The sequence below is a fragment of the Moschus berezovskii genome, chromosome 6 (genome assembly GCF_049115385.1).
Source record: "Moschus berezovskii isolate FMDL1 chromosome 6, NW_MosBer_1.0, whole genome shotgun sequence".
NCBI lineage: Eukaryota > Metazoa > Chordata > Mammalia > Artiodactyla > Moschidae > Moschus > Moschus berezovskii.
Window position 1 is genome coordinate 47,823,845 of NC_142465.1, and position 15,000 is coordinate 47,838,844.

Here is a 15,000-nt window from a genome sequence, read left to right on the forward strand (position 1 = left end):
GGAAAAGTCTTCTAACCTGGGACATAAACTATAAAAAAATGTTCTGGGGTAACTGAATACCAGATAGCCCTAGTGGGTATGGGCAGCAAGAAGGGTAATCTGGCACCACAAATTCACACCTCTATCCAAAATACATTTCTAAAGAAGTTATATATGAAGAATCAAGAAGGGTAATCTGGCACCACAAATTCACACCTCTATCCAAAATACATTTCTAAAGAAGTTATATATGAAGAATTAAGCACAAAAGTGCCAGAATAAAGTAGTTGGGAAAAGTCTTCCAGAGGTATGACCTCAAATACAGAAATCATTAAAACCATTAAGTCACATAAAATATATGAGTCAAATGCAATAAAAATGATAAATATTCTTAAATTAAAAAAAAAAACAAAGTGTGACAAATAACACAAGGTTATAATCTTCATATATCGGAAACACTAACAAATAAATAAGACCTATCATTTCAATAGAGAAATAGAAAATGGCATAAAAGCAGTAATCCACAAAGGAAGAAATGAAAATGGCCAATTACACTGAAAAAAAATATCACTGGTGTGTGTGTGTAAATTCAGCAATATTTTAATGCACATTACATTAAAAAAATAAGTTTCTTTTGTCTACTGGCAAAAATTTAAAGGTAATAGGTGGTATTCTTAAGGGTGCTGATGACAGTAAAAACTGGCACAAACTTTCTAGTGAAAAATGTCAATATGGCACAAAGATTCAACTAAATATATTTTTAAATAAAAATATTTGAAGTATAAAATCAAAAAGTTCAGCAGTAAATTACTCCCAACTGGCACCATTACAGGTAATTTTTCCTCTCCCTGGTCCATGCATATTTTATAAAATTTGTGCAGTATCTTTGTATTGTTTTATAATGAAAAGAGATTCAGCAATAGCAGAAATTCGTAAGTAGCCTACAGTATTATTATTTCCATTTTCAGATGAGAAAACTGAGGCTTGAAGAAGTTTTTGCTAATAGGCAAAGCCAAGATCCAAACCCATATCTGTACTGTGTTAGAGTCCAAATTCTTAATCCCTATGTCTTACTACCTTCTTAATTAATTTTTAAAAGTTTTCTTTGAAGCAAATTATTCTGTTATTTCCATGACAAACAACTAATTTGGAATAGTAACCAACACATGTATATGCATGTATATAATAATTCTGACTAAAAAATTTTGACATACAGTATTTCTGTTCCTTAGAAGACAGACATCTCTGTCATTCATTCTCTGCAAATGCTTTAAGAATTTCAGTTAGACAGCTTCTTATCTTCCTGATCAGAATGAATGCTTTTCACCAATAAGCAACAGTGCACCACCATTTTTGCATCAATCTTAACTTATACTGTACAATCACAGTAACACACCACACAAATCAGTTTCTGCAATGATGCTACCAGAAAGACATCCCAAATTATTAACTGTAATATCAAAACTTAACCTTAGAAATGTATGTAAAAAAAATTCAATTATAATTTATATCAAATAGCAAATAGCTAGAAAGGCAGTAAAATAACACAGAATTAATCAGATGACATTATTCTGTGAGCTACTCAATTGCACAAAGAAAACCACCAAACACTGAATTTGAGGAGTCCTAATAATGCATGTAATAGTAGTTGTCAAAATGACACAACTGTCAAATAAACAAAAAGGAATAACATCAAAACAGAAAAACAAAACCAAAGCCCATCAAAATTCTAGCTTAAACCTTGAATAAGCCTATTTGTAAAATTCTAAAAGATATAGGAAGTAATTTACTAATGATTAACTTTAATGAAAAAATGAGGGCATTTGTTATATATCTTAAAATTCTGAAAATGTTTTAAAACATCAGTAAGAATCTCATTAGGTTAATACCTAGAGTAAATTGCTATACAGATAGAGAAATTAGGAATAACAAGTTTATAAAAGTTTGAAAGGGGAGGAAAAAGTTTGGCAAGTTCAAAATACAAGAATGCAACTGGTTTGACTACAGTATACAGTGTATAAAGTAGCTTACCAGAATTTGAAAATAACAATGGAATTTACTTTAAAATACTTTAACTTGCTAATTATGGCTTGGCTGTGTTCTAAATCCTTTCATTTCAAATAAGATTACTGAACTAATAACCTTCCAAAGCATTTAATTCATACTTCTTTAATATACAATCTTCCATGTTGTGAATATATATTTCTACTGAAGCATCCCTACAGCTAACAGAGAAGAGATGTCTTCCTATCTGAGGTCTAGGATTATAACCAGAGTATTACAAAGCAAAGGAAGTTTCACTGAAGCCTGCCATTAAAGCTTTATATCTGTACAAATCGGCTTTCTGCTCTTTATAAAAGTACTGTTTTAATAGGAAAACTTCTTTCACAAATTTTAAAAATCAATGATCTAGAAGTAATATCATGTTTACCTCATGTCTTGAATACTTCCTAGCACAGTATTACCATATCCCAACTTGAGAATCATATGACATTTTGTCTCCAATTAGAATGTTTGAAAGGTCATCATTTTGGTATCCCAAGGGCCTACCACTGTGCCGAAAACAGTCACTCAACCAAAGATGGTACTCTGCTGTTCATATACGGCTTTCCAGGAATCAGAAAGAAACAGACATACACTATGTAAATACAGCTTAACCAGTTAACTTACATCTTTTTCTGACCGATGTGGAAACATAGAAGACTGGCTGTAGTACATGTTTTCGTCATGGTAGTCACTGTCGACCCCCTCTACAAACTTCTTTCTTGAAGCACCAAACATGCTGTTTGTCACCTAAACAAAAATATTACTTTTATCAAGAATAATATTTTGGAAAATGTCAAGCTTTACCTTACTCCTATGTAAAAAACATAAAATGAAGGGAGTATTGCTAAGATAAAGAAACAGGTCAACTAAGGATTAATGGGACAGGTGAGAAACTCGCAACAATGCAGTAGTAAATGTTTATTTGCAGGTCCTGAAAGTAAGAGGAGAAACTTAAAGCTCTGTTGTATGCAAAGACTCCAATTCCTTTAAAAGAAAAAACATCACTATTCTTGAAAAATGGCAACTCAAAATATTTTCCATACAAAGATTTTTTAAAACATGTTTGGGTTTAACTATTCAAAATCTTCACATGCATCTTCAATATTATTCAATATGAATAATTATTATTCAATATGAATAATTATTATTCAATATGAATAATCCTCAAGTATCTGAGGATTCTTATTCATATCTAGGAGTGTCTCTGACATCACTGTATCTACTTTCTAAACTAGTTGTTTTCCAAAGTATATCATCTACACTGACAAGCTAAGTTTATTGAGATAAAGCACTTTTTGAGCCCATGAATAGTATACTGGAAATTTTATCTCAAGTCACAAGCTCTCACTCATGTTAACAGTAGGACAAATTTTTCATTCATCATTCTGGTGTAAATTTATGATCTTCACTAAATAACCTGCTTACTCTTGTGTTTTAAGTCTTTATCACATCAACACTAGTAATTTTGAGCACTCATCACAGTAATTGTTAAATCTGTGCTAATTTTTCCCCCAACATGACCTCTATAAAACTTTCAAAACTGACAGGTTATTTACTTAAGGTCAATGTGTCTATCCCTAGTAGTACACTTTGTAATTCAAAGTCAACTGAAATGTCATGACAGGAGAGGTTTGTAAAGACTTGAGAACACACAGTAACTACATGCTTTCACAAAAAAAATTGGGGGGAAAAATTCATTAAATTTGACATTCATCTGGTACACTGTAAATAGGTGTATTTTTTGCCACTGTAAGTAAGAATAAACAATTTATTTTCTTTCAAAATAAAGACTGTAGTTACTACCATTTACCAGTAGATATGGTAAACTGATAGACTGCAGGCTTTAAAGGCCAAAGGTGATGTGCAAGTCTGTTGAAATCACCCAAATTATTTAATAATCACTTAATATCTCAAGTTCCTTGTTAAATTTGTAGGAAACTGAGATGCTACATATTTGTGTTTTCTCTCCTCTGGCAAACATCCAGGGAGTCTGGGCAAATTTGGTATTGATGGAAGAGAAACATTTTTGTCTTCCTCTGTCTAGGCATTTTACATGTTTAGTTTTGCTTTCAAAAAAGTAAAATCTCTTTGCACAAAATTCAGGTTAGGTTCAGTTCAGTCGCTCAGTCGTATCTGACTCTGCAACCCCATGGACTGCAGCATGCCATCACCAACTCCAGGGTCTTGCTCAAACTCGAGTCCTTCAACTCGGTGATGCCATCCAACCATCTCATCCTCTGTCGTCCCCTTCTCCTCCCGCCTTCAATCCTTCCCAGCATCTGGGTCTTTTCCAATGAGTCAGTTCTTCACATCAGGTGGCCAAAGTACTGGAGCTTCAGCTTCAGCATCAGTCCTTCCAATGAATATTCAGGACTGATTTCTCAAGTGTCTTTTCCAACACCACAGTTCAAAAGCATCAGTTCTTCAGCACTCAGCCATGTTTATGGTCCAACTCTCACATCCATACATAACTACTGGAAAAACCATAGCTTTGACTAGACAGACCTCTGTTGGCAAAGTAATGTCTCTGCTTTTTAATATGCTGTCTAGGTTGGTCAGAGCTTTTCTTCCAAGAAGTAAGCATCTTTTAATTTCTTGGCTGCAGTCACCGTCTGCAGTGATTTTGGAGCCAAATAAAATAAAGTCTTTCACTATTTCCATTGTTTTCCCATCTAGTTTCCATGAAGTGGTGGGACTTGATGCCATGATCTTTGTTTTTTGAATCTTGAGTTTTAAGCCAGCCTTTTCACTCTCCTCTTTTACTTTCATCAAGAGGCTCTTTAGTTCCTCTTCACTTTCTGCCATAAGGGTGGTGTCATCTGCTTATCTGAGGTTATTGATATTTCTCCCAGCAATCTTGATTCCAGCTTGTGCTTCATCCAGCCTGGCATTTCACATGATGTACCCTATATATAAATTAATTAAGCAGGGTGACAATATACACCCTTGACGTACTCCTTTTACAATTTGGAACCAGTCTATTATAGAATGCAGTTTTTTATTCTGTACAATTAATTTCGTAATTCTAAGAGTCTATTAGTTGGTTTTATGATAAATGTTTTATCAGAATTGTCAAAAGAGTTCACTTTGCTCCATTTGAGTTAACTTCTGTATGTAAAACTGATGAGAGATATCCTGGTACTCTCCTGAAACTTTTTTGAATTCTGTAATTCCATGCCATTTTCCTGTGTTTTTTCTTTTTTAGAATTAGAACTCAGTAGTAATTGTGATTTAAAGGGAATTAAATGTATCCTTAAGTTTTTTAAAACAAACCTTTTAAATCTCATGTGTAAAGAGTCTTAATTTGCAGACTATAAAGTGTTTTTTTCCACTGTCACTTTGCCGAAACAAAACTCATTTAAAAAAAAAAAATTCTTTTTCTTTTAGGCGGTTGGTGGATAGGTGGATAGGATTCTAGCCCCTAAAATTACATTCAGAGTTACAGAATAGCTTCATCAGGGAGTCTGCTGCCCAAAGATTAAGTATGTTCTAACAAATTAATAGTTCCTTTAAAAATATCTTTCTATACTTCACACCTAAAGAGATTTATAGCCTAAAAACATACAGCAAAGCAGAAGTAGTCTTCAGACTGTAGTTCATATTTAGCTGAGTAGGTTTTGCTCAGACTTTAAAAGGAAGGAGTAAGGTCAGCTAATTAAGCTATCAGGCCTGTACCCTGAAAATGTTGTTTCGTGTCCTTTCCAAACTAATAAACCCAATCATCTTTATTATTATTTTATCAACTATAATACTAGGAACTATCATTGTTATAATTAGCTCCCATTCACTACTCATCTAAATTGGATCTGAAACCCAGGTTCAGTCCCTTGTCCAGGAACTAAAATCCTGCAAGCCACACAGTATGGCTTTAAAAAAGAAGAAGAGGATTTGGGGGGCAGTTTAAGAGTGACATAATTTGGTATATTTTCTGGAAGTATACATTTAATATGACTGCAGCTAAGCTGTAAGGAATGGACAAGAGGGGACAAGAGTGGAAGCAGGGAAACAGGTTGGTGAGAGACAACAGTGGCTCAGAATACAGCGGTATGGTCGACGTGATGGAGAAGTGGTTAAAGGGTATATTTTGAGAGAGTTCTGACACTAATGAATATAAGAATGGATGGATATGAAAGGGTAAGATATTCACATTACCCCCTGGAAGAGAATAAGTAAAAATCAAAGGAACTTAGAAATCTACTTTTTATCAAGGGGGATATATCAACACTAGGCCAAAATATATTAAAATTACTGGTTATACCATATATATTGAGGTCAACTCAGTAAACAGAAATTTTAAAAACTAATTTAAAAACAAAATCATGCTTCACTCTACATAACATATAAAATTTGTTCACATATTTGGTACATATAATTTTCAGCTTTTTTCAAGCAAACATACAAAGGGTTTACATCCATTTTAAGTGATCACCTTCCTCCCCAACTCTCATACCAGATATTCTAACAAAGGAGAAGCAAAAGTTGAGATTTCACCAAGAAAAATACATGAAATACTATCTCCAAAAGCAATGTTTCTTAAGCTTTTTTGAACACAGATCTAAAACAGGTAACTAAGACATTTTTTATTTGCTTTGAGTCCATAAGCACTAATCAGAATATATATATATATATATGTATATATATATAGACACACATACATACATATATTACATAGGTTAGCATACACTAATTCTATCAGCCTGACACTCCTCCCACTGCAAAAAAAAAGAGAGTTGGCCTCAAAATGTAGTAGAGAGGAATTAAACTGAGAAGCAGAATAGAAGCACTAAGTTGGCTGGATCTTCCCAGTAAATATCTTTATTACTTAATTAGGACTAGCCATGAATTCTAAGGTCTAACATTCCTAACATCTAAATATAATATTTCAAAGCCAAACACAGTAAGTCAAAATAATCACAGAAGAATTCATAAAACCTCAAACTTGAGATAATCTTAACCAACTTCAAACAACATCTTCAAAGACTGGTAAAGTGGCCCCTGATCCAGGTGGGATGAATGGTAATTACAAAAGGGAAGGAATAAGAGAAAAGGCCTGGAGATTTTTAACAGGTCACAGAAACAACACTAGCACAATTTACAAGTGAAATTTTAAAAATAAAATTTAGATAGATAAGAAACAGTAAAAAACAGACCATATCCAAGGCAGGACAGATGATATTTAATCTTGGACAGTTTTCTTTCACCAAGACGTCTGGAAGGAACTTACTCTAAAATCATTTACTGTCTATAATGCTGGAAATGTTGGCTCAGGCATGGAATCCTATTCCCAGGGAATAGAAACACAATCCACGGCAGAGTGGTCCTTTTCCTGATAGCAAACAAATGTAGTTTGATTTTGAAATCTACCTTCCAAGGTTCCAGAAGCATATTTTAAAGTGCTGCTAAGACATTTCTATCTGAGGAGAAGCACATTTTAATCAACTTAATCAGTAATACTTAAAACTGACTTTTAAGTTGTTCTCTCCTTCTTTGTTCTGCATATCATCACGTTCTATCCATTCCTCACATGGTTTTCACATTTTTTGCCATTCTTCCTATCATCTTCTTAGTTTAAGCTCTGGACTAGTTTTTTTAAGGCCCCAGACTGATATCTCTTTACATTTCAATGAATATGCTAAGGGTTTACTCTATGAATTAAGCCAAAAATTGTGCTAATGAACACAAAAACTGAGTAACAGCTCCAAGTCTTGAACAAGCTTACAGTCTAGCTAGGAAAAACACCTGTAAACAAAAAATTGTTCTATGAAAACCTGTATAGGTGCTTTGCAAATAAGGAAATATCTAACTTTAACTGAGGGAAACAGACCGAAAGATCTTATTATAAGTAATATGTGAACATATATTTAAATTTGTTAATTTTTTTTAGTACAAAAAACACAAAGTTTTTTTGTGTGGGGTGGGTGATGCCACAAACTCTGGCATCAGAGACAGCATGGATAAGTGCTCGGAAATGAGAGAAAGCCCAAGAAACAAAAAACTTTTAATGTAGTCAACAAGGAGGATGCCTGGAAGGACAATGATAGGTGGTAAAGAAAAGCAGGTTAAATTCCATTGCTAGGTTAAGAGGGAAAGCATACAGACAGTAAAATCAGGTATAAAAATCTAGGTGAAGACTTCCCTCAACCAATATTTTACTGTGATGTCACATTCATAACCACTACACTGAATTTGTTACTTTCTTAGTCTCATATCTCTTTTTTATTTTTCCCTAAAGGATATAGACCAAAATTCCAGAGATCATGACCTTAACACATAATTTTACTGTAGTAATTATCTCAAAATTCAACACAAACCTTACGCCTCAGCTTAATTTGGTTCCTCTTTGCTTTCTGCCATTCGAGCGGCATCATCTGCATATCTGAGATTGTTGATGTTTCTCCCACCTATCTTGATTTCAGCTTGTAATTCATCCAGCCCAGCATTTCTCATGATGTGCTCAGCATATAGGTTAAACAGGGTGACAGCAGACAGCCCCATTGTATTCCTTTCTCAATCTTGAACCAGTCAGTTGTTACATACAGGGTTCTAACTGTTGCTTCTTGACCTGCACACAGGTTTCTCAGGAGATAGGTAAAATGGTCTAAAAATAGGTAAAATTCCCATCTCTCTAAGAGCTTCCCACTGTTTGTCAGGATCCACACAAAGGCTCTAGCATAATCGATGAAACAGAGATAGATGTTTTTCTGAAATTCCCTTGCTTTCTCTATAATCCAGTGAATGTTGGCAAATTGATCTCTGGTTCCTCTTCCTTTTCTAAACCCAGCTTGGACATCTGGAAGTTCTTGGTTTGCATAATGCTGAAGCCTAGCATGCAAGATTTTACGCATGGCTTTACTAGCATGAGAGATGAGTGCAACTGTCCAATGGTTAGCACATTCTTTGGTACCACTTTTCTAGGGGATTGGGATGAGGACTGACCTTTTCCAATCGTGTGGCCACTGCTGGGTCTTCTGGATTTGCTGACATAATGAAAGAAAAAACCTTGATGGAATCATCCTTTAGGGATCTGAATAGTTCTGCGGGAATTTCATCACACCCGTAGCAATGCTTCTTAAGGCCCTCCAGAATGTCTAACTCTGGGTGACAACCATTAAGATCTTTTTTATACAGGTCTTCTGTGTATTCTTTCCATCTCTTCTTGATCACTTCAGCGTCTATTCTCTACCATTTTTATCCTCTACTGTGCCCATCTTTGGGCGGAATGCTCTCTTGATGTTTCCAAGTTTCCTTAAGAGCTCTCTAGTCTTTCCCCTTTTGTTGTTTTCTTCTATTATTAAGCACTGCTCATTGACGAAGGCCTTTTTGTCTCTTCTGGCTATTTTTTGGAACTCTGTGTTTAATTGGATGTACCTTTCCCTCTCTCCCTTGCTTTTTGCTTCTCTTTGTTCTTCTGCTATTTGTAAAGCCTCCTCAAATAACCACTTTGCCTTCTTGCTTTTCTTTTTCTTTGGGATGGTTCCACCTCTGGACCTTTGCATAAAATGATAACTCTGCTTAGAATGCTCTTTCTCCCATTCTTTAAAACTCTCACACCAAATCAGGACCCTTGGTTTACACAGTCACTGAAAATACTTTATCATAACTATAATTACATAACTTTTATTGGCCACCTACTATATGTCAGGAAATACATTCTAAATGCTTTAAAATGTATTTATATAATCTTCATAGTTTACTTAGTAGTTACTATGTAACATGTATGTAATCCTCATGTATTCACTTATTTAGTCTTCATTTTTAGATGAGAAAATGGAGAACTGCATAAGTTGGGTAATTTGCCCAAGGTCATATATCTGATGTGTCCAAGGTTTTATATCTGATAAGTGCCAAAGAAGGGCCATGAACCCATACAATTTGCTAGAGTCCCTGATTTTAACCATGATAGTACACTGACTCTCAGACATACAACTAATAATTTAATGTGTGTATTCTCCCAAAACTATAAGTTTCAATATGGGAGAAGCAGTAAAGGGCAAAATAGGGTAAGGGACTTCCTTTGCAGTAAACAATGGTAAGTAGAGGGTGCCACATCAAATATGTGTGCAAGTCAAAAAGATCCCTTTAGCAGAAGAATGAGAATTAACTGACTAGAGGTATGAGAAACAAAAGCTAGTCTCCTGATCTTATCTCTTTTAGAGAAAGAGACAATTTTAGAATAAAATTATTCTTAAGAGAACATTACTACACCAATTAAAAAGTAATTACTGTTTCATATTCCAAATTAATATTTTTACTTACTTTCAAAATAAAATGAACATAACTGAATCATTCAAGGAATTAAAATGGTTATCATAAAACTTTATAATTTTATTATAAGCTACTAAAATAGTAGCATTAAACAAGTAGAATACATTTATCAACTAGGTTAAAATAAGAACAAATACCTAAGGTAACATTTTCTTGGGCATTCCATTTCTAAAGTAGCTAGGAGTTTTTACAGTTAACATGCTGATACCTGTGACCCATCACAAAATTAACTAACAATAATTAAAGTATGAAGACTTTTCTATAGCCAACAAATTTTCACCTTTAGCAACAGAGTCTGTACTCACCTTATATTACAAAGGATAAAGAGAGCCAAGTATAGGTAATGAGTGTGAGTAACAAGACTGTTTTTTATTCCTGCTTCCCTAATGGAGACTTTACTAATTCATTCTGATTGCTGAACACAGAATTTGACTTCTAGCCTATTTTGCCCTCCCAATTTCATATTCACTATCAGAAAACATTTCACACACATGCATATACACTGAAGTTCTTTGTTATCTATAAAGTAGGCAGAAAATTAATTTTAAAAAACAGTCAATTGCAATTAACATTTATCTGCCTTTACCAAGATGTAGTAAACCAAACTGAAACCAATCACAAGAAGCTAAGATATTTGAAATCTACTTATCTTCAATACTGGCCTTCAGGAAAAGTTGATAGGTCAAAAGACACTGCCCAAATTCTATGAAACCAGAATACTGTGCACCTATATCAAATATATACTACCACCGAGAAATATTTATAACCCACGGAATTTCTGTTCTAGTGGTATTTTTTGGTAATAGGATTCTGAGCTACCAACCCTACTTCACAACTGTAATAAATAATACTGATTTTCATGCCTAGAAAACACCAAAAAAAAAATTTGAAATGGGATTAAATAAAAGGAGAGAGAGGCACTAACATTGGGGAAAAAAATCTAGCTTCTCAAAGAACAAAGAATTTAATAACTGGAAGTCTTTAGGAAAAAAACAAATGATCTTTCCTTCTATTAAAAAAATAAACTACTCTCAAAGTCCTACTAGCTCTAGAACATTGTGGCTTAATACTATAATATAAATAAATGTATAATGAATAGTTTAATAATCTGCTTAGGATGGATCCAAGAAAAGTGAAGATTTAGATAAATTTTAAATTGATAATTTCTAAAATTATCAACTTAAATTGATAAGAAAATAAAAGCAATTTACTTCACAGTTTCAGTAAATGCAAAAGGCCTGATAAATGAGCGATAAAAGCCTTAATGAATTCTGAAAAGGCAGCACAAGAAACTCTGGATGGAAACGTGATTCAGCAGAAAACCAGAGAATATGAACATATCCACAATCATTATCTTGGAGAGTAGTTAAATATTCTGGCACAAGATTTTTTACAGGGGTTACAGGAATACTTTGTAAGAGGTGCCATCCCCCACAAAACAGGGTAGCTCACATTTCATAGAAAGACAGAGAAGGCATCAAGGGGAGATGAAAATATATCATTCTTCCTAATCCAACACCTGTTACTGAAATCTGGTATCTGAAGCTGCCTTACTGAGATGACATTCCCATGTCTGTTATGTACACCATACCTTAAGATGTGCCCCTCCTCCAAACCTACAAATTCTGTAAAGTATTACCAAAAAGTCTATAAATGCTCCTATCAGTCTGACTTTGATCTAGGGAGGATATGTTGTGCATGCTTCAACTTGAACAAAAATAGATTTTGTGGTTTTCCAAAATCTTAGTCGCTTGTATCAATATGCCTCATACAGATTCAAACTTTAACCATCAACATATAAGCTTTAAAAGATAACTATCATCCTAAAATCAAAACTCTTCAATTACTCAAAAAGTGCTAACAATCATATATTAACTAAAGATCCAACTATAACTGGTATGCCTTACCAGCAATAAGATTTGATAACTCACACAATATGGACTAAAATTAAAATAAGCATTATTTTATCTTTGAATACAACTGGAAGAACATATAACAGTAAGCCTGCTAAGTTCAGAATATAAAACAAATATGAAGGAAAATTTTCAAATGAGGGTGGATATCTTAAAGCAATGTTAAACATGGGGTTGGAGGTAGGGAGCACTAATAAAGGGGAGAGGAAGGGAATTCAAAAGATACTGGACATATGGTCTGCTTTGCTGGGAGATATGGATGTCTATAAGCCTCCTAGTAGATTTAAGAAACCCTGGAACTTGAGATAAACTGTTGAGGATTCTGTATTTCAAGACCCCGCTCTGAGATGCAAAATGCCGAATATCTGGTGCCCCAACCTTTTTAAACCTGACACACTTTCTTTGAAGAAATGTCAGCAATCACAGGCCAAATTAATTCTATTTTTCCAGGGTATAATTTTGCACATCTTAGTATGTGCAAAAGAATTTAGAAATCACGTGAATAAAAATCATGTGGTATAGATATGAGAGAACTAAAGAACAATTTTTGAAGGCTTTCTGAGAAGCAAAAGCCTAAAATGATAATAAAGTGCAGACCCAGGGCTATACTGCCACAGAACTGTTTCTAAAAAGTATGCATTAAGAAAAAAACCTGCATCGTTAGATCATGATTTTAGATACAAGAAAGACAAGTAGAAAATGTCAAAAGTGTTGGCATTTTATACACACACACACATACAAAATTTGGTGAACTTGCTCACCCGAGTGTTGGCTAAACTTTGTACTAAGTGTTGTGCTGTTTCTATATTTATTTTTATTAACTTCAAACCTAGAGATGGGTAGAAAAGTTTCAGTCTTCCTGTCTAGATTTCAAGGAAAAAGATGTTTCAAGTTTCTATTCTTGCAAATTTTTAAAATATATAACTACCTGACTAAAACTTTGGGAAAGGGAAGGACAGCATGTCTACAGCTACCAGAAGGAAAATACAGTGTGCCTTCTTCTGATACCAAGCTAAACATGGCAAAATTTTAACTCTATGGATTTATGCTTTCCTTGACTTCTCTTAGCTTCTTTTCTGAAAACCAGTTATTTTGGTCCTGCAATACTTTGTGGAGAATATGAAGTTTAAAACAATCTTACACCTTTCTTTTGCATTATAATATTTATAATTTATTCCGTTTAAGGTTTTCCCTCTTTCACATCCAATAAGAAAAAATTATTTCTTAGAACACATTAGGATTTTATTTAATAATTTATGAGGTAATTTTATGAAAAATAATTTACAAGAAGCATCATATTTTTAAACTATCAAAATGACTCACTGGTAAAATGGCCCGACATCCACCCTTAAAATACTGATGACAGTACCATTTTTCCCCCAGCCTTTCCCACCACATACTTACCTGTGCAACTTCTTTCAACATTTGCTACTCTGGGGATTGGAAAGCTCAGAGCTGGAGGCTGAAGTGAAGAAGGAAAGGTTGGAGGGTGAGCCATGGCACCAGCCCCACACTAGGAGCTCCCCTGAGATACTACAGCAGGGTTGACACCATAGCTCTGAAGTTCAAACTCCAGCAAACGATAAGAAAGGAGTCCAACCAGAACATGATAAACGATGGGATTCTTCTGCTCTTTGAAAAATAAGGAAATCATGCTATAAAGATCTGAATGTCCAGTTTCAACATTATGACTCCCTGTTTACATCTTCATTATTCCCCAACCCCAGATTCATCTCTCAGACTGATTCAAAGTGTTCATCAAAGCAGAGGGTGGGAGGTGAAGTTCTACAAACTCGTACACAGAAAATGAGGATAGGGCTTACCTGGCCAGCATAAAAAAGTCCAAGACAATATGTTAAAATACTCTGCCTACCTGCCCCTTGAATAGTTTCTTGCTCTCCTAAGCGTTCAACATTTAAGGCTCTCAAACACATTAATATTAACACCATCAACCAGCAAAATGACAGTCGGGCTACTTAGATGTATTTAAATTCCTAAAAGTAGACTAGTGATCTTTTTAAAACCCAGGGATAACTTTTGGTATAAGGATATTCCTTGGAGGAATTTCCTGGCAGTCCAGTGTTTAAGGAGTCTGACTTCCACTGCTGGGGCCCCAATTCTATTTCTAGTTGTAGAACTAAGATTTTACAAGTTGTGCAGAGTGGCAAAAAAAAAAAAACATTCCTGGGAGGAAACTAAGTTCTTAAAAGTGTTCCACTCTGATAAAAGCAAATAAGGACCCTCCTTAACTAATATAACTCTAATCAAACTAGATGATAAAAAATTAGACTTTTAGAGAAATAAATCTATAGGACTTAAATGTGACTTTTATGAGAATATGTATCCTCATAATATAGAAAGTAAACTATCAATTCAAAGGAAACTAGATTCTGATTATTATGACTAATAAAGCTAATAAAAGAGGATGTTCATTTCAATTATTTAAAGATAACATCTATTTAGTAACATAAATATTACTGAAGGTGGCAAATACTATAAAACCGTAAACTAGGGGAAGGAAATGGCAACATACTCCAGTATTTTTGCCTAGAGAACCCCATGGACAAAAGAGCCTGGGGGGTAAAAAAAAAAAACAAAAAAACAACCAAAATTGTAAGCTAAATTCACTGACGTATCAGAATCCCAAATTATTTTATATGAAGCAAATAAAAATGAAAAGTATTCCTTTAGCAAGGGAACACAGGACCTTTGAAATACTTCTAAACAGCTTGCCATATAAATTAATTCAGTAAACATGATTCCGTAAACATCTACTATGCTAAACATTTACATTTAT

The 15,000-nt window shown here is 34.1% G+C and overlaps 1 protein-coding gene across 9 annotated transcripts in view; it reads right to left on the minus strand.

Annotated features, from left to right (window-relative positions):
* Positions 1-15,000, minus strand: part of CNOT2 (CCR4-NOT transcription complex subunit 2) — a 121,635-nt gene that overhangs the window by 39,394 nt on the left and 67,241 nt on the right. For 6 of the 9 annotated variants that reach the window (XM_055396231.2, XM_055396235.2, XM_055396230.2 and 3 more), the window contains one exon: positions 2,650-2,772. The exons of 1 other annotated variant lie outside the window; for it this stretch is intronic. In XM_055396231.2, the coding sequence (XP_055252206.1) occupies positions 2,650-2,772 (123 nt within the window). Of the gene's footprint in view, positions 1-2,649; positions 2,773-13,607; positions 13,666-15,000 lie in introns of those variants that run through there. 2 more of the 9 variants (XM_055396234.2, XM_055396239.2) reach the window with 2 other exon arrangements.